The 20,459-nt window shown below is 48.0% G+C and overlaps 1 protein-coding gene across 1 annotated transcript in view; it reads right to left on the bottom strand.

The window, feature by feature from the left end:
• Positions 1-9,299: 9,299 nt before the first annotated feature.
• The window catches only part of LOC141273486 (uncharacterized), a 31,385-nt gene continuing 20,225 nt past the window's right edge, over positions 9,300-20,459 (bottom strand). The window contains exons 3-7 of the mRNA XM_073685424.1: positions 13,627-13,657; positions 13,339-13,451; positions 12,428-12,492; positions 12,111-12,213; positions 9,300-11,339 (exon numbers count right to left, since the gene is read on the bottom strand). Of these exons, the coding sequence (XP_073541525.1) occupies positions 9,721-11,339; positions 12,111-12,213; positions 12,428-12,492; positions 13,339-13,451; positions 13,627-13,657 (1,931 nt within the window). The 3' untranslated portion in view covers positions 9,300-9,720. The remainder of the gene's footprint in view (positions 11,340-12,110; positions 12,214-12,427; positions 12,493-13,338; positions 13,452-13,626; positions 13,658-20,459) is intronic.

Raw genomic sequence — 20,459 nt, 5'->3', positions numbered from 1 at the left:
CGCTCCTTCCCGGCCACTGTGCTTAGGGCGCGCGCGTGCTCCCTCCCTCTTAAAGGGGCCGCGCGCGCCGTCCTAAGGAGTCCCCGGCCAATGGCCGGAGGACTTCACCATATATAAGGCACCTCCTCCAAAATGGAGGTGCCCGAGCAATGTTGTTGCACTGTTCACTACTCTGCTTCAGCCCTCAGGTCCCGTTGCCAGTTACCTGTCAGTTACCTGCCTGATTCCTGCCAGAGTCCTGCCAGTTTGCTGTCTGTTTCCTGCCTGATATTCCTGCTACCTGCTTGCTAGCCTGAGGTCCGACGGTCTGCCTTCCTACTCCTGTCAGTCTGTCTATGGACCAGCTTGGCCGCTCACCTGGGAGCGCACATCTGCTACCTGCCTGCTAGCCTACCTGGAGGCTCCGCCGTCACGTGCTGTGACCACCTGCTATTCCAGAGACTCCTGCCCGCTCACCTGGGAGCGCTCCTCCGCTACCTGCCTGCTTGCCTACCTGGAGGCTCCGCCGTCACGTGCTGTGACCACCTGCTATTCCAGAGACTCTTGCCCGCTCACCTGGGAGCGCTCCTCCGCTACCTGCCTGTTTGCCTACCTGGAAGATCCGCCGTCACATGCTGTGACCACCCGTTCATCCAGAGACTCTCGCTTGCTCACCTGGGAGCATACATCTTCCATCTGCCTGCTAGCCTACCTGGAGGTTCAGCCATCACAGGTCGTACCTACCCTTTACCCAGAGACTGCCCCGGTCACTTGCCGTGACCTCCAGCCCGTTCATCCAGAGACTGCCCCGGTCACTTGCCGTGACCTCCAGCCCGTTCTTCCAGAGACTGCCCCGGTCACTTGCCGTGACCTCCAGCCCGTTCATCCAGAGACTGCCCCGGTCATTTGCCGTGACCTCCTGCCCGTTCACCCAGAGACTGTCCCGGTCACCTGCTGTGACTGCCTGCCCGTCTTCCCTGGTCGCCACCCGCTCCCTTACAAGGACCGCCCCCTTGTATAGTAGCTCTGAGGTTCCGCCTCCCAGACCCGTTACACGGAGCTACTACACGTGCAGGGAAACCAACCCAATCTTATGGAGCATCGCGTTCTGGTGTTTGTTGTAGGATGTGTGAGGACGTAGGGCTCTGTGTCTCTCACTGATTTCCCTGATTGCCAGGCAATGCAGGATGGTGCTGTGTCTGGCACTAGGCAGTGGTGGGATTGTTTCCAGTCTGCTGTTCAAGCTAGCAGGGAGTGGCTGTTTGGGGATGATTGGGAGGTATTCAACACCTGATCATTAGGTGAGCTATTTAATCCTGTTCCCTGCTCAGTCCTTTGCTGTTTATTGCAGTTCCTATGTGCTCTGGTGTTGAGTGGTGCTAGCATTAGTGTTGCTATCTTTTCAGGGGTTTTCTCATTTTCTCTTCTGGTTACACTTCCTGGGGTTCTTGCAGAAGTACTCACCTGGTTTTTAACTAGGCACCAGCCGCGACAGTGGTCCTGGGAAGGGCTCTGCCAAAGTCCCCCTTCCATTTACTGGGAGCTGGGTGAAGAGTATTCCCGCCCCTCAAGGACTCGCCTAGCTGGGCTGCTTGTGCCAAGTTCATCTGTCGCTGCACCTTTGCTGGTTTGGTGTCAGTCTTTCAGGGTCCCTCTGCAAAGCGCATAACGCACAGACAAAGAAGTCAAAACATAGATGTCCATAAATTATGTGTAACAACGAGAAATGACACAGGGAAAAAATATTGAACACATGAAGAAAGAGAGGAGCAAAAAGCCATGGAAGTTCTTACACTAGATGAAATCTATCAGTAATTAGAAAGCAATTCTGCCACTTAGTGACAAATAATATCAGCTGATGGCTTATAAAAAGGTGTCTCATTACCAAGGTGCCACACAAGAAATATCTCATGATGGGTAAAACCAGTGAGCTGTCTCAAGACCTTTGCAACCTTATTGTTTATTGGTTACAGAAGAAATTCTAAGCTACTGAAGGTTCCAGTGATCACTGTTGGGGCCATAATCTGAAAGTGGATACAGCATAATTTCACCATAAACATTTCAGACAGAGGAGTGAAAATATTTATTATAAGAGTTGTACAAGACCCAAGGACCACATGTGGAGAGCTACAGAAAAATCTGGAATCAGCAAGTACAATTGTTTCAAAGAAGATTTTAAGTAATATACTCAACCTCCATGGCCTGTATTGAGGTGGCCACTCGCATGCCTACTAAGCGCTGTCACACTCACTGCGTATTTCACTCGGCTACACCCAGTACCTGTTCATCATTCTGAGCTGCCCTGTGCTATCTTCCAGCTCGGCTGTTTGTGAGTCATAGGGGGGCAGCCGAAGTCTGCAGGAATTGTATCCATTCTGTCCTGCAGAGATCTGCTTCCCCAACCTATTACCTGCCAGCAGGTGATATATCAGGTGACTCCACCCTCCATTCCTCACCTGAACTTAGGTTCTTAGTAGCTCTGTCTCTAGTTCCTGTAGTGCCTTATTCCTGTTTTGTCTCACCTATTATTGACCCGGCTTGTGTTCTCATTTATCCTGATCTGTCCGCTCCTGAACTCAGCTATGAATTCTGCACTTGTGCTGCCGGCCCCAATATCGGACAGTGTGAATTCACTTTTTCTCGCCCACCTGTACCCAAATACCTGAGTCTCTGACCCTCCGGTCAGCTGCTGCAGTACCGGGGACTGCACTGGAGGGGTACCTAGTGTCTACCGGTGGCCCAGCCTGTTACCACTATCAGAGGCTCTAGTGTATACACAGTAGACACTTAATCACTCCCCTCAAGGGTAAGCCCGGCCCATGGCACAGTGAGTCTACACCCACCAGAGTTACAGCCTGTATGGACGCTCATCAAGCAAGACCGGAGAATCCAGTGAAGCGGTGTAGGAAGACCGGCTTCTTCTATCTGGGGGAGTCTGTAGGTGGGCATTTCGGCTGGAACCGCCACCCACTGCCACAAGAGAAGGGAATTGTGAGAGCAGGAGTTATTTATCTATCCTGACTCCATCTTGGATATTCTAAGTCCATCTTCTGCTTTCCGAAATGCAGTTTGAGCCATCATGTGTGTTTTCAGATAAGGGGTCCCTTTGGAATTTCTTTGTCTAAAGACTTAGAGAAAACATAGGAAAGAGAAATGAAACCTAAGAAGTAGAGTTGCATCTAGACTTCAGCTGGGTGTAGACAGAATTAACTTTACCCAATGAGATGTATGTATGCTAATGCCAGCATATGTTTAGAGATAAGCTGAGCCAGTTATATTGTTATAAAGTATGAATAATAAAAACCCATATAAGATGATGTCATGAGAAAATATAGAGAGATATGCCCTGTTGCTCAATGTATCAGTGTGGCTCTTCCGTGCACGTATTTGGATTTTACATTTTAATTTGGAATAGGCACGTCATCTCAGAACATCCCACATTATGTGGCGACGATAATAGTCGGGTCGTATGAGACTAAAATGTAACTCTTTAGATGTCAAAATACACACCATGTTTGGAGAGCAAAAGGCATTGCTTATTACCCAAAAAACATCATACCAACTGTGAAGTTTGGCGGTGGGAACATCATGGTGTGGGGCTGTTTGTCAGCATACGGCACTGGCACAATGTACCAAAGCAATCTGCTGCCATCTACTGGGATGATTAAGATGAAACATTTCAGCAAGACAATGATTCTAAAGCTACAGCCAAGAAAACTCTCGATTAGTTACAGAGAAAATAAATAAAGCTGCTAGAATAGTCGAGCCGATCACCGGACCTAAATCCAATACAAAATGTATGGAAGGAACTAAAGCTATGAGTTCTTAGAAGTAGCCCACCAGACCTTCAGGACGGGAACAGTGTTTGTGTGGAAGAATGTGTCAAAACTCACACTTGAGCATTGCCTGCGACTAGTTTCTCCATACAGGAGGCGTCTTGAAGCTGTTATCACCAACAAATGCTTTTGTACAAAGTATTAATTAAATTTCAGTAAGCATGTTCAATACCTTTTCCCAGTGTCATTTCTCATTATTACACATAACTTAATTTATGGACATCTATGGTGATTTCTTTGTGTGGATTGGATGGGTGGTTAATGACATCTGGTGAGAATTTCATGTCAATAGCACCTTTAGAAATAGATTTACTTAGAAAATTGGTGACGACGTGTCCAATAGTTATTTTACCGGCTTTGTACTGTATATTCATGAGTACCTATGTATTAATGACTATTTTGTCTGTATACATTGAGCAAACCTCTGCCTACTTTTTAATTTGTACTGTAATTATTTTACATCTTTATGTATTTATTTCATAGCCCGTAATCAAGGTCCGATGTGGACCAAAACATTGGTCACTATATGTTTTTGGAGTTATGTGTGTGGTAGATCAGCTCACTCAGATGTTCATGGAGGTAGACACGGGAACACTGTCTCTAAATTCTTCCCAGGTTTATTTTACAGGCGGCATAAACTGTGGTGAAGTAAAAATAAACACGGCCCTTTGGGCAAAAACAGGAATACATCCGGGTATACTGGAAGCACCCATCAGGTGTATAGAAGGCCGTCTTCTTGGCCTCTCAATAAGCTCATCAACCTGGGGCATCAGATATGCGTCAAACTTGGACACCTCATTTAGCTTCCTGTAGTTGTTACAGAAACGGCATCCGACTTCGGCACTAGGGCAATGGGGCTGGACCAGCCGCTCTTTGACTCCTCGATGACGCCCAGGCTCAACATTCTCCTCACCTCCTTGGAGATCACCTCGCAGCAGGCTTCGGGAATCTGATTCTGCTTTTGGTTCACCCTCACATGCGGTTCCGTCAGGATTTCATGCTCGACCACCTGCGTACAACCTGGCAGCTCTGAAAACAGGTCATGGCACTACTGAAGCAGCTCTAGGCACTGTTGCTTCTGGACCGGTGACCGTGTCTGTGCTACTGTGAAATCCTCAACTCGGGCTTCAGGATGGGCCCCCAGGCACGTAGCTCCCAACGGTTCCCTGTCTCGCCAAGGTGAGCAGGTTAATGTGGACACCTGATACAGCTTTCTTCTCCCTGGTTGTGGACCTTGTAGTTTACGTCACTCAACTTTTCGACCACCTCGTAAGGCCCTTGCCACTTGGCCAGGAACTTACTCTCCACCGTGGGGATCAACACCAACACTCGGTCTCCTGGACTAAACCGTCTCAGTCTCGCCAACCGACTGTAGACCCTTGCCTGGCCCTCTTGTGCTTGAAGGACGCTCTCTCTCACAATCGATATCACCCTCGCGATCTAGTCCTGCATCTGGCTCACATGTTTGATGACGCTTGGGTGATGTGTTACCTCCGCTTCCCAGGTCTCCTTTGCAATGTCCAGAAGTCCCAGAGGGTGCCGTCCATATAGCAGCTCAAAGGGTGAGAACCCCGTAGAGGCCTTTGGGACTTCTCTAATGGAGAACAGTAGGTACGGTAGTAGGCAGTCCCAGTCTCGGCCATTTTTCTCCATGACCTTCTTAAGCATAGACTTCAGGGTCTTGTTGAACCGCTCTACCGGGCCGTCCGTCTGCGGATGGTACACCAACGTCCGGAGTTGGGTAATTTGGAGAGCCTTACACAAATCCCTCATTAGCTTGGGCATAAAAGGAGTCATAGAATCATAGAATGGTAGAGTTGGAAGGGACCTCCTGGGTCATCTGGTCCAACCCCCTGCTCAAAGCAGGATTCACTAAATCATCTCAGACAGATGTCTTTCCAGCCTCTGTTTCAAAACGTCCATTGAAGGGGAACTCACCACCTCTCGTGGCAGCCTGTTCCGCTTATTGATCACTCTAACTGTCAAAAAGTTTTTTCTAATATCTAATCTGTGTCTCCTCCCATTCAGTTTCATCCCATTGCTTCTAGTCTTTCCTTGTGCAAATGAGAATAAAGATGATCCTTCTAGAATGTGACATCCCTTGAGATATTTGTAGACAGCTATTAAGTCTCCTCTCCGTCTTCTTTTTTGCAAGCTAAACATTCCCAAATCCTGTAATCGTTCCTCATAGGACATGGTTTGCAGACCGGTCACCATTCTGGTCGCTCTTCTCTAAACTTGCTCCAGTTTGTCAATGTCTTTTTTAAAATGTGGTGCCCAAAACTGAACACAGTATTCCAGATGAGGTCTGACCAAAGAGGAGTGAAGTGCGATAATGACTTCATGTGATCTAGACTGTATACTTCTGTTAATACAGCCCAGAATTGTATTTGCCTTTTTTGCTGCTGCATCACACTGTTGACTCATGTTCAGTCTATGATCTATTAGTATACCTAAGTCTTTTTCACATGTACTGTTGCTTAGCTCTATTCCTCCCATTCTGTATATGCTTTTTTCATTTTTATTGCCCAGATGTAGTACTTTGCATTTTTCCCTGTTAAAAACCATTCTGTTAGTTGTTGCCCACTGCTCCAGTTTATTTGGGTCTTTTTCAATCCTCTCTCTCTCTTCTCTAGTATTAGCTATCCCTCCTAGCTTTGTGTCATCAGAAAATTTAATCAGTTTACCCTCAATTCCTTCATCTAAATCATTGATAAAGATGCTGAACAATACAGGTCCCTTGATCCATGAGGATCCCCTTCGGCAGGCCAGTCCGGGAGAAGATATGGACTAGCTCTCGCGCTATTCTCCTGGTGGAGAAGTTTCTCAATGGTACCACCTCTGGGTATCATGTTGCATAGTCCAACACCACTAGGATGTACTGGTGGACTTAACTAAGGGTCTTACAAGGTCTTTGGCAATTCGGTCAAATGGGGCCTCTATATTAGGTAACGGGACCAGGGGACTGCAGAACTGGGACACCGGAGCAGTTAACTGACACGTAGGACAAGACCGGCAATAAATAAACTCCCGGTGGCACGGAGGCCCATAGAATCTTTAAAAGACCCGCTCTTGGGTTTTGTCTACGCCCAGATGCCCCCCCAAGACATGAGAATGGACTAGGTCTAGTACCCTACGCCAATAAGGTTCTGGTACTAACATCTACTCTAATATATCCCCTCTTTGTTTAGTGACCTGATATAGCAAATCCTCATTAGCTGCAAAATAAGGAAACCTGGTGTCAGCCCCTGGCTCTTGGGCAACCCCATTCATCACAGTCACATTGTTCCATGCCCCTTTTAACGTAAGGTCCTCCATTTGTGCAGTTTCCAAATTTCTCCCAGAAACCGAATTCAGGAATCTCATCTCAAAGGTCACTGTCTTGTCAGCAAGGACACACAGGAGGAACTCATCCGCCTCTGACTGTAATGGGTGTCTTTCATGGACCAACCGGCTCCGGTCTGAGTTAGTGGGCACCCCCGCCTTTCCCCACAAGTCCCAGAACAGCCTGAAGTCCCGCTCGATTATCACTGGGTGTAGCTAGTCTTTGACTACTCAGACCTCATGGGACTCAGTGCCACGGTTCGTTTTGATAGTCACACTGGCGACGGGGTAGTATTTGGTGTCCTCGTGGATACAGCAGATGCCCACGTGTTTCCCTGGGATCAACTGGTGGGGGAGTGTGGCCCTGACCAGGGTTACCTAACTTCCTGAGTCCAGAAGTCCTGACCCTAATACTCCTCCTATGGTCACGGGACAAGCCTGTGGCCCCTCACCGGGCTGATATTCCACGCTGCAGGTGGGATAGGCATAGTATGAGCACTGCCTCCCTATGCTGCAGTCCATTTGTTTGGAGGATATAGGACAATCGGAGGCTATGTGTCCAGGACCGAAACATCTCCAGCAGAGCAAGTCTTTCCCAGCGTTTTTTGGCAAACCATTGGGACCTCAGACTTCCCCCAGTGGTGGGTCTACTACCCCTCTTTTGGGACTCTGGCTCCCTCTGGGTACCCCAGTATGAGGATGCAGCACCAACCGGCTTCCCTAGGGACCTCTCGACCACCTGGTATCTTGCTACAAGGCATTCTGGGAGTCTCCCTGCGCAACCCAGGTCTGCACCAGCCTTGGGAGGGAGTGAATACATCTGTCCATCACGACCCACTCTACCATCTCGGCTGGGTTGGAGGACTCCGACTGCAACCACTTCAGTACCAGATGCAGCCGATCGAACATTTTGGAGCAAGAGGGTTTATCACTGCAATGTGCCCAGTGGTGGACCCTTTGAGCTAGGACAGACATAATCACCCCTGAGCGTGCCAGTGTCTCAGTCTTTAACTTTGAATATTGCTGGGTATCGTGTAAGGCCAGATCACAATAAGCCTTTTGGGGCTCACCAGTCAGATAGGGGGCCAGCACATCCACCCACTGCTCCGGCAGCAGCTTTTCCCACTCTGATACCATCATGAACACAGTCAAAAACGCCTCAACATCATCTAAGGTAATTTTCTGCATGGTTTGTGTTATCGCCTTCCGGATATAGTCATCACCTGGAGTTGGGGGAGGGGCTGCCAGCCTCCCACGAACCGCCTCTGCGAGCACCTCCATCTCCTGCTGCTGTCGGAGCTGGTGTTGTTGCTGCTGTTGGTGGATCTTTTGCATAAACAGCTTACTTGTCTCCTGCTGGGCTTTCACAAGGTACTTGATCAGGTCCTCCATGCTGTCTGTCATTATTTCCTGGCTTATAGAAGACTTTAGCCAGGACATGTGGTTTGTCCTCAGCCACTACACGTGCCTCCTGGGGATCTTGTCCACTTTCTCCACCACCTGTGGTAGATCAGCTAACTCAGCTGTAAACGGAGGAAGACACTGGAACACTGTCTCTTTAAATTTTTCCCAGGTTTATTTTACAGGCGGCATAAACCGTAGTGAAGTAAAAATAAACAAGGACCTTTGGGCAAAAACAGGAAAACAAACAAAACTAAGTGGTAATACCCAGTACAGTTTGGTAGCGGGGATCTACCCACTCAGGGTTCAGCAAACACACTGTTCAGGTTTAGCTCAAACCAAACATCTCCTGTCAGGAGCTAACCTCTCCAGACCTACTGAACACTGAAGGCCTCAGCGGGCCACCTATTTAAACCCCAGAGCACACCCTGGAGTTGAGATATGGTGAACGACCTCCCACCCGCTCTATGGTCGTTCACAAAAAAACAGCCCTTTTAAAAAGGCTGCTTAACCCATTGCCCCATTTAGTGTGCTGGAGCAAAACGTCTGGGTTTCAAATCACTGAAGCTAATAGCCTCAGTGAAACATACCTCCCTTACAGCACATTGCCAGTGACTTTGTTACAGCTGATGATTCAATAAATCAAGTAAAGCCTTCTCATTAATTCAAATCTGCAAAAACAGTGACATAATAGCTGCCAACCTTTAAAAACATAGAATACTGATTGAGTAATATAATAACAAAACCGGAGAAATCAAATAGGCAAGAAAGAGTTTAATGGCGGATAGAGAATCTATTAAACTCCATTAATTGCAGGAGAAATGCTGGGGAAGCTAGAAGAACCTGTCTCTTTAAGCAGACGGGAACCTACATACATGGCATAGGAAGTGGCAACCAATTTTCAGGGATACAGCAGCTAAATTTTTCTATACACTGATTTGCACATTTAATGTTTGTCACCAATAGTATTAAATAAGAACACGTTGTCTGAATGTGACCATTTAACCCATTAACAATTGAAGACAATTCAAAAATATTCTTAGCTTCTTCATTACCTGCATTACATCCAATTTTCACTTACTGAAATCCGCCCTTGTTTAGGAGCGCTAATTTGGGACAGGTCAGATACTGCTGTGGTGCTTGGTTTAAAGTCTAATTTCACCAAGATGAACCACTTCATCTAAATCACATTGTGGGTGTTTATATGTACGTCAAGCTGCGATTCCCAAGTAAAACATTTTCCACATTCTTTACACAAGTATGGTTTCTCTTTGTGAATTATCTCATGTGAAATTAGAGCTGACTTTTGAGTAAAACACTTTCCACATATAGTACATGAGTACGGCTTCTCCCCTGTGTGAATTCTTTGATGTCTAACAAGATCTGATTTATGGGTAAAACATTTCTCACATTCTGAACATGAAAAAGGCTTCTCTCCTGTGTGAGTTTTTATATGTGCAACAAGCTGTGAGTTCCGAGTAAAACTTTTCTCACATTCTGGACATGAGTACGGCTTCTCCCCTGTGTGATGAGCTCTTACATGTACATCAAGACTTGATTTACTGCTATAACTTTTCCCACATTCTAAACATAAAATAGCCTTCGTGCCTGTGTGAGTTTTCTGATGATCAACCAAATATGAATTCTGACTAAAAGATTTCCCACATAGATTACACGAAAATGGCTTCTCCTCTGTGTGAATTCTCATATGCCTGACAAAATTGTATTTGTGAACAAAGCGGTTTCCACATTCTGAACAAGAGAACGGCTTTTCCCCTGTGTGAGTTTTTAGATGTATAGCAAGCTGTGCTTTTCGATTAAAACATTTCCCACATTCTGAACATGAAAAAGGCTTCTCCCCCGTATGAATTCTTTCATGGTTAATGAGACCTGATTTCCAAATAAAACATTTATCACATTCTGAACATGAAAATGGCTTTTCCCCTGTGTGAGTTCTCTGATGTACAATTAGAGCTGTCTTTTGTCTAAAACACTTTCCACATAGGGTACAAGAAAATGGCTTCTCCCCTGTGTGAGTTTTTTCATGCTTTACAAGATCTGATTTCCAAATAAAACTTTTGCCACATTCTGAACATGAATATGGCTTCTTCCCAGTGTGAAATCTCTGATGTACAATTAAAGTTGTCTTTCGTCTAAAACACTTTCCACATAGGGAACAAGAAAATGGCTTCTCCCCTGTGTGAATTCTTTCATGGTTAACAAGTTCTGATTTATGGGCAAAACATTTCTCACATTCTGAACATGAAAATGGCTTCTCCCTTGTGTGAGTTCTTTGATGTACAATCACAGCTGACTTTTGTCTAAAACACTTTCCACATAGTGAACAAGAAAATGGCTTCTTCCCTGTGTGAATTATTTGATGTCTAACAAGATCTGATTTATAGGTAAAACATTTCTCACATTCTGGGCATGAGTACGGCTTCTCCCCTGTGTGAGTTCTTAGATGTTCAGCAAGAGTTGATTTTCTGCTGTAACATTTCCCACATTCTAAACATAAATTAGGCTTTGCTTCTGTGTGAGTTTTCTGATGGTCAACCAGAGATGAATTATCAGTAAAACATTTCCCGCATTCTGAGCATGAATACGGCTTCTCCCCTCTGTGAGCTCTTTCGTGTTGAACAACCCTTATGTGACTTTCATTTCGCTCAACATTCTGCAGTGAATCAGGAGATAGGACTTGTATAAAAGCATGAGATGACAGATCTTGGGTGTGAAAGGCTGAAGTTATATCTGGGATAATGGCATGCTCTTCATATGTACGATGTATACCACAACTACCTGTAAAAAAATAATGAAAAAAAACTTTAAAATCTGCTTTTCACTGGTAAACTCAGGCTCTTGACAGCAGTATCATTGTACTTGCCAAATAATAATGGTCTTATTACCAAGATGACTCTTCTATAATTCCAAAGTGAATTCACATAGAAAAGTAGTTGATAATAATATAGATTAATATCTCACAGTCAGTATCACAAGAACAGTGTCCATGACTGCTCTACATGCGGCCATGTAAGTGGAATAATATTTTATGATGCCAAAAACTAAGTGTCTAAAGACTCTATAATGATGGAGGAAGCAACAGAAATGTTTAACCAAGAACATATTTCCCACATTTGGCCCATTGGGATTTAAACAAAAAATACCAACATCTGTACATTTCCTGTACAAAAAGAATGTCAAAAAAATGTTAGGTTATCTACTTTCAAAGATGATATCCTGTGCTTTCTCCTGATGAAATGACTTTAGCAGAAGCATCATCCTAGAACCCCCTCAGCCCTAATTTCATTAATTTCATCACATTTCTGGACCCAAACATACTGACAGCAGATAATAGGAAACAGAACTAGGCCTTATTCACATGGACAGAATTCATATCCATCTATAATATAAAGGCGCTACCTGTGTTATCACCTGTATCGGTATCACATTATCATTGAGGTTTATTTTGTATTCTTAATGAAGGAATTAATATTTTTAATTTAATAAAATTTAATTTGGTGACTGAGAGGAATCTGTGACTTCTCATCTTTTCCCGCGGTCACCACTCACCTGGGCGGTTATCTGTAGGGGGCTCCTCTTTACACTGCTGATCGCCCCTCACATTTCTCTCTGGAGCATTAATATTGTTCAGATCTTTATCCCGATCCAAAAGCTGCAAAACAAATATTGTAAAAGTCCCCGATGATTGGAGAAGTCCCCGGGAATAATGGTGAGAAGATCCGGCCATGTCTGTGGTCAGCTGTGATCCTGCCGTCTCCACCGCTCTCATTACACAAGTATAAAACATCTAATACTGGAGGAGAAGACAAGACTGAACACAAGGCGGTCACAGCCATCTACACATCATAGGGGAGATCTCCATCTACCTGATGGTCCTGTGCAGGAGGAGGAGCGGGACATCTCTCTGGGGTTGTCCTCTTACTGGAGAGACCTGCAGGAGACACAGACAGGACTGACATCATTATTACATACAGAGAATTATAGGCCGTGTGGATTTAGTCCTGTCTATTACCTGGTGATGTGCGGGGCCGGTGCTCCTCCATCATCACCTCCTTGTACCGATCCTTGTGTCCTTCTAGATACTCCCACTCCTCCATGGAGAAATAGACGGTGACGTCCTGACACCTTATAGAAACCTGACACACACAATGATACCGTCATCACCCAGAATCCTCCAGTGCCGTCCTGTATAATGTCCCAGCATTCCCAGCAGTGTCACCTCTCCAGTCAGCAGCTCAATCATCTTGTGGGTGAGTTCTAAGATCTTCTGGTCATTGATGTCCTCATGTATCCGGGGGTGAGGTGGAGGCCCCGGGATTGGGCTCAGGGTTCCTCCCCGTCCTTCAGACACAGGGGCCTGACAGCGATCACTAGAGGTCTTCTTCACTACTGTGTAATCCTGAGTGTGGAGACATTAATAATATCACTACAGACATTTCCAGAGTCCATCACCTCTCCGGTCATATCACCTGTTATTCCCATAGATAATGATGTCATGTGATGACATCACAACCTCTCACCTCTCCGGTCATATCACCTGTTATTGCCATAGATAATGATGTCATGTGATGACATCAGAACCTCTCACCTCTCCGGTCATATCACCTGTTATTCCCATAGATAATGATGTCATGTGATGACATCACAACCTCTCACCTCTCCGGTCATATCACCTGTTATTCCCATAGATAATGATGACATGTGATGACATCATAACCTCTCCGTCATATCACCTGTTATTCCCATAGATAATGATGACATGTGATGACATCAGAACCTCTCACCTCTCCGGTAAGATGGAAGATTATCTTCAGGGTGAGGTTTATTATCCTCTCCGCCATCTCGTCTCTGTCTTTAGTCATCTTTGATGGGTCAAGCAAGGAAAATCTCCTATTTAGAAAAAATCAACAGAAGATCCTTTGTTCTAAAGAGGATCAGAAGATCTTAAATATAAACAAGTAAAAACACAAAAATTAACTGGAGATAATAAATGGAAACATTTGAGAGGATAAAGTGGTGCTTGAAAGTTTGTGAACTATTCAGAATTTTCAATATTCCTGCATACTTTTGCCTTAAATTTATATTAGATTTTAGTCCTAAAAGTAGATTAAGAATCAAATTAAACAAATGAGTCAAAAATATTAAACTTTGAAAATATTCCAGTATCTCATATCTGTGAGTAGCTAAAGTATGTGAAAATTTAGGATTAACAACTAATTTGAAGGTGAAATTAGAGTCTGATGTTTGCAATCAATGGGATAAAAATCAGATGTGAGTGGCGGACGTCTTCAATTTAAATATCAGAGATCTATCAAAGTCTGATCGTCACAACATGTTTGTGGAAGTGAATCATGGAACAAACAAAGGAGATTTCTTAAGACATAATAAAAAGAGATGTTGATGCTCAGACTGGAAAACGTTGCAAAACCATCTCTATATGGTTTGAACCAATCCACCGTCAAACAGATAGTGTACATATGGAGGACATTCAAGGCCATTATTACCCTCCCCAGGAGAGGACGGCCAACAAAGATCACTCCAAGAGCAAGGTGTATAGTGGTCCATTGTTGCAAAGGAACCCAAGGTAACCTCTCAGCAACTAAAGGCCTCTCTCACATTAGCTAATGTTAAAGGGGTTGTCCACTACTCGGATAACCCCTCCTCAATTACGATACTAACGCATGTAAAATAAAATTAACCTGAACTCACCTCAAGTTCCGGCATTGGGTGCTCATGTCACATGAGCTCTGCAGAAGATCAGCGGCCGCTAATGAGCCACTTCACTCATTTCCAATAGACTAAACTGACATCTAGAGGTAGTCAAGACTGCTGCTGCTCTCTCATTTTCTCCGCATGTCAGTTTCGTCTGAAGGAAGTGAGAGCATAGCGGCCCGTTAGCGACTGATGACTGGCTGCAGTCAAAGTTTAGGAATTGCCAAAGTCAAAGTCCTGACTTTATTTTTATAGAACGTCATGTGTTCAGTTCTGTAAATTTTTCCCTGGCGGCATTAGATCATCGTATGACTTTAGGATGTGCGGTCCATGTCTTCTCTACAGCTATGGGATATTTACCAACTGTTTTTGTTATTTTTTTAACACATATTCATCTTACGTAATTGTTTACAGAGAAACAAAGCAATTACATGGTCATAAAGAGCGAGATTTATGGAATAGACCAGCAGAAAAGCCGTGACGACTTGTGTTAGACATATTGTATTAATCTGCTGACCTGTGACACTTGATAAAATATGTCTTCTATAGATTCACACCGCAGATGTGATCACAGGACTCCAAGAGACCGTGACTTTTTGATCTACTGAGAAACAATGATTTCTTCTTCTTCATCACTGGAATCAATTGTTGCATGTGAATTACTTTGTAAAGACGCCCGAGGGTTGAGCTGCCGGGTATAAATAACCGCTGACTAATGGATTGTCCCAGTGCTACAATACAGTATTACTAATCAGACATGATATTATTCAGCATGGAGGCCGCTCACAATATACAACCTCTTCACCAAGGTATAATATAAAGAACCGTCACTTTGGACACCTCCTTTCCCTGCTCAGTACGGTCAGCATCCTGCCCATGTCCTTTACCCGAACTCCACCACACACTGGAAAAAGAACAATCCCGGAGCCTCCATGTATATTGTGTCATCCTGATAAGGGACTGCAAATAATGTTCAACGGTAGAAAGGTTCCTCCCCGTAATGGGTCACTACCTGAGCCTCCATGGGTAGTGCAGGGTCTGTCGCTCTCTCTCCTCCATGTGTAGTGCAGGGTCTGTCGCTCTCTCTCCTCCATGTGTAGTGCAGGGTCTGTCGCTCTCTCTCCTCCATGTGTAGTGCAGGGTCTGTCGCTCTCTCTCCTCCATGTGTAGTGCGGGGTCTGTCGCTCTCTCTCCTCCATGTGTAGTGCAGGGTCTGTCGCTCTCTCTCCTCCATGTGTAGTGCAGGATCTGTCGCTCTCTCTCCTCCATGTGTAGTGCGGGGTCTGTCGCTCTCTCTCCCCCATGTGTAGTGCGGGGTCTGTCGCGCTCTCTCCCCCATGTGTAGTGCGGGGTCTGTCGCTCTCTCTCCCCCATGTGTAGTGCAGGGTCTGTCGCTCTCTCTCCTCCATGTGTAGTGCAGAGTCTGTCGCTCTCTCTCCCCCATGTGTAGCGCGGGGTCTGTCGATCTCTCTCCGCCATGTGTAGCGCGGGGTCTGTCGCTCTCTCTCCTCCATGTGTAGCGCGGGGTCTGTCGCTCTCTCTCCCCCATGTGTAGCGCGGGGTCTGTCGCTCTCTCTCCCCCATGTGTAGCGCGGGGTCTGTCGCTCTCTCTCCTCCATGTGTAGCGCGGGGTCTGTCGCTCTCTCTCCTCCATTTGTAGCGCGGGGTCTGTCGCTCTCTCTCCTCCATGTGTAGCGCGGGGTCTGTCGCTCTCTCTCCTCCATGTGTAGCGCAGGGTCTGTCGATCTCTCTCCTCCATGTGTAGCACGGGGTCTGTCGATCTCTCTCCTCCATGTGTAGTGCGGGGTCTGTCGCTCTCTCTCCCCCATGTGTAGTGCGGGGTCTGTCGCTCTCTCTCCCCCATGTGTAGTGCGGGGTCTGTCGCTCTCTCTCCTCCATGTGTAGTGCGGGGTCTGTCGCTCTCTCTCCTCCATGTGTAGTGCGGGGTCTATCGCTCTCTCTCCTCCATGTGTAGTGCAGGGTCTGTCGCTCTCTCTCCCCCATGTGTAGTGCAGGGTCTGTCGCTCTCTCTCCTCCATGTGTAGTGCAGGGTCTGTCGCTCTCTCTCCTCCATGTGAAGTGCGGGGTCTGTCGCTCTCTCTCCCCCATGTGTAGTGCAGGGTCTGTCGCTCTCTCTCCTCCATGTGTAGTGCAGGATCTGTCGCTCTCTCTCCTCCATGTGTAGTGCGGGGTCTGTCGCTCTCTCTCCCCCATGTGTAGTGCGGGGTCTGTCGCGCTCTCTCCCCCATGTGTAGTGCGCGGTCTGTCGCTCTCTCTCCCCCATGTGTAGTGCAGGGTCTGTCGCTCTCTCTCCTCCATGTGTAGTGCAGAGTCTGTCGCTCTCTCTCCCCCATGTGTAGCGCGGGGTCTGTCGATCTCTCTCCGCCATGTGTAGCGCGGGGTCTGTCGCTCTCTCTCCTCCATGTGTAGCGCGGGGTCTGTCGCTCTCTCTCCCCCATGTGTAGCGCGGGGTCTGTCGCTCTCTCTCCCCCATGTGTAGCGCGGGGTCTGTCGCTCTCTCTCCTCCATGTGTAGCGCGGGGTCTGTCGCTCTCTCTCCTCCATTTGTAGCGCGGGGTCTGTCGCTCTCTCTCCTCCATGTGTAGCGCGGGGTCTGTCGCTCTCTCTCCTCCATGTGTAGCGCGGGGTCTGTCGATCTCTCTCCTCCATGTGTAGTGCAGGGTCTGTCACTCTCTCTCCCCCATGTGTAGTGCAGGGTCTGTCGCTCTCTCCTCCATGTGTAGTGCACGGTCTGTCGCTCTCTCTCCTCCATGTGTAGTGCGGGGTCTGTCGCGCTCTCTCCTCCATGTGTAGTGCGGGGTCTGTTGCTCTCTCTCCTCCATGTGTAGTGCGGGGTCTGTCGCTCTCTCTCTCCTCCATGTGTAGTGCAGGGTCTGTCGCTCTCTCTCCTCCATGTGTAGTGCAGGGTCTGTCGCTCTCTCTCCTCCATGTGTAGTGCACGGTCTGTCGCTCTCTCTCCACCATGTGCAGTGCAGGGTCTGTCGCGCTCTCTCCTCCATGTGTAGTTCGGGGTCTGTCGCTCTTTTTCCTCCATGTGTAGTGCAGGGTCTGTCGCTCTCTCTCCTCCATGTGTAGTGCGGGGTCTGTCGCGCTCTCTCTCTTCCATGTGTAGTGCAGGGTCTGTCGCTCTCTCTCCTCCATGTGTAATGCGGGGTCTGTCGCTCTCTCTCCTCCATGTGTAGTGTGGGGTCTGTCGCTCTTTTTCCTCCATGTGTAGTGCGGGGTCTGTCGCTCTCTTTCCTCCATGTGTAGTGCAGGGTCTGTCGCTCTCTCTCCTCCATGTGTAGTGCAGGGTCTGTCGCTCTCTCCTCCATGTGTAGTGTGGGGTCTGTCGCTCTCTCTCCTCCATGTGTAGTGCAGGGTCTGTCGCTCTCTCTCCTCCATGTGTAGTGCGGGGTCTGTTGCTCTCTCTCCTCCATGTGTAGTGCGGGGTCTGTCGCTCTCTCTCTCCTCCATGTGTAGTGCAGGGTCTGTCGCTCTCTCTCCTCCATGTGTAGTGCAGGGTCTGTCGCTCTCTCTCCTCCATGTGTAGTGCACGGTCTGTCGCTCTCTCTCCACCATGTGCAGTGCAGGGTCTGTCGCGCTCTCTCCTCCATGTGTAGTTCGGGGTCTGTCGCTCTTTTTCCTCCATGTGTAGTGCAGGGTCTGTCGCTCTCTCTCCTCCATGTGTAGTGCGGGGTCTGTCGCGCTCTCTCTCTTCCATGTGTAGTGCAGGGTCTGTCGCTCTCTCTCCTCCATGTGTAATGCGGGGTCTGTCGCTCTCTCTCCTCCATGTGTAGTGTGGGGTCTGTCGCTCTTTTTCCTCCATGTGTAGTGCGGGGTCTGTCGCTCTCTTTCCTCCATGTGTAGTGCAGGGTCTGTCGCTCTCTCTCCTCCATGTGTAGTGCAGGGTCTGTCGCTCTTTTTCCTCCATGTGTAGTGCAGGGTCTGTCGCTCTCTCTCCTCCATGTGTAGTGTGGGGTCTGTCGCTCTTTTTCCTCCATGTGTAGTGCAGGGTCTCTCGCTCTCTCTCCTCCATGTGTAGTGCAGGGTCTGTCGCTCTCTCTCCATGTGTAGTGCGGGGTCTGTCGCTCTCTCCCCCATGTGTAGTGCGGGGTCTGTCGCTCTCTCTCCTCCATGTGTAGTGCGGGGTCTCTCGCTCTCTCTCCTCCATGTGTAGTGTGGGGTCTGTCGCTCTCTCTCCTCCATGTGTAGTGCAGGGTCTCTCGCTCTCTCTCCTCCATGTGTAGTGCGGGGTCTGTCGCTCTCTCTCCCCCATGTGTAGTGCGGGGTCTGTCGCTCTCTCCCCCATGTGTAGTGCGGGGTCTGTCGCTCTCTCTCCTCCATGTGTAGTGCAGGGTCTGTCGCTCTCTCTCCTCCATGTGTAGTGCAGGGTCTGTCGCTCTCTCTCCCCCATGTGTAGTGCGGGGTCTGTCGCTCTCTCCCCCATGTGTAGTGCAGGGTCTGTCGCTCTCTCTCCCCCATGTGTAGTGCGGGGTCTGTCGCTCTCTCTCCTCCATGTGTAGTGCGGGGTCTGTCGCTCTCTCTCCTCCATGTGTAGTGCGGGGTCTGTCGCTCTCTCTCCTCCATGTGTAGTGCGGGGTCTGTCGCTCTCTCTCCTCCATGTGTAGTGTGGGGTCTGTCGCTCTCTCTCCTCCATGTGTAGTGTGGGGTCTGTCTCTCTCTCTCCCCCATGTGTAGTGCGGGGTCTGTCACTCTCTCTCCTCCATGTGTAGTGCGGGGTCTGTCGCTCTCTCTCCCCCATGTGTAGTGCGGGGTCTGTCGCTCTTTTTCCTCCATGTGTAGTGCAGGGGCTGTCTCTCTCCCCCATGTGTAGTGCGGGGTCTGTCGCTCTCTCTCCCCCATGTGTAGTGCGGGGTCTGTCGCTCTTTTTCCTCCATGTGTAGTGCAGGGGCTGTCTCTCTCCCCCATGTGTAGTGCAGGGTCTGTCGATCTCTCTCCTCCATGTGTAGTGCAGGGTCTGTCGCTCTCTCTCCTCCATGTGTAGTGCAGGGTCTGTCGCTCTCTCTCCCCCATGTGTAGTGCAGGGTCTGTCGATCTCTCTCCTCCATGTGTAGTGCGGGGTCTGTCGCTCTCTCTCCTCCATGTGTAGTGCAGGGTCTGTCGCTCTCTCTCTTCCATGTGTAGTGCAGGGTCTGTCGCTCTCTCTCCTCCATGTGTAGTGCAGGGTCTGTCGCTCTCTCTCTTCCATGTGTATTGCGGGGTCTGTTGCTCTCTCTCTCCTCCATGTGTAGTGCGGTGTCTGTCGCTCTCTCTCCTCCATGTGTAGTGCGGGATCTGTCGCTCTCTCTCCTCCATGTGTAGTGCAGGGTCTGTCGCTCTCTCTCCTCCATGTGTAGTGCAGGGTCTGTCGCTCTCTCTCCTCCATGTGTAGTGCGGGGTCTGTCGCTCTCTCTCCTCCATGTGTAGTGCAGGGGCTGTCTCTCTCCCCCATGTGTAGTGCGGGGTCTGTCGCTGTCTGCTCTATGTCTTGTGCTGCGATTATGAAGGTTAACCCTTTCACCTAGCATTTTTGGCGTGCTTGACAACACGAGCTGGTGCGGCTGCATGTGTCGCAGTTTACAGCCGCGGCAGCTCAAACATAGTTGTCGAACACGCCAAAAATGCTCGGTGAAAGGGTTAACCAAGCATGTTCGATCATCACTATCCTCCATTATTATTATTATCTTCCTATATCTCACAGGGTGATGGGGTGACAGTGGCTATAAATAGGGCGACTCCCTGTAGATCGGGGTGAGGAGAGCCCACACATACCTCCACCTGCAGAGCCGGCACCGCCGTGTGCTGCCAGGACCTGTGTGACGTCACCATCATGTGATCAGTCACATGATCAGGGGCGGAGCTCCAGGGTTCTCTGCTCAGTGTCTGCAGGACTCTGCTGTGCTGGATGATGTATAGCAGGGGTCCTCAAACTTTTTAAACAGGGGGCCAGTTCACGGTCCCTCAGACCATTGGAGGGCCGGAATATAGTTTTTTAAAAAAACTATTTACAAATTCCTATGCACACTGCACATATCTTATTTTGTAGTAAAAAAAACAATACAGGAACAAATACAATATTTAAAATGAAGAACAAGTAAAGTTAAATCAACCGGTATTTCAATAGGTAGGTAAATATCCCCAATAGGCAGCATAGGTCCCCAATAGGCAGGTAAATGTCCCCAAT

This window comes from Phyllobates terribilis, unplaced genomic scaffold (genome assembly GCF_046119375.1).
Source record: "Phyllobates terribilis strain yellow unplaced genomic scaffold, ASM4611937v1 Scaffold_1__5_contigs__length_1240528914, whole genome shotgun sequence".
Taxonomy (NCBI): Eukaryota; Metazoa; Chordata; class Amphibia; order Anura; family Dendrobatidae; genus Phyllobates; species Phyllobates terribilis.
This window is presented reverse-complemented; position numbering and strand designations above follow the sequence as displayed.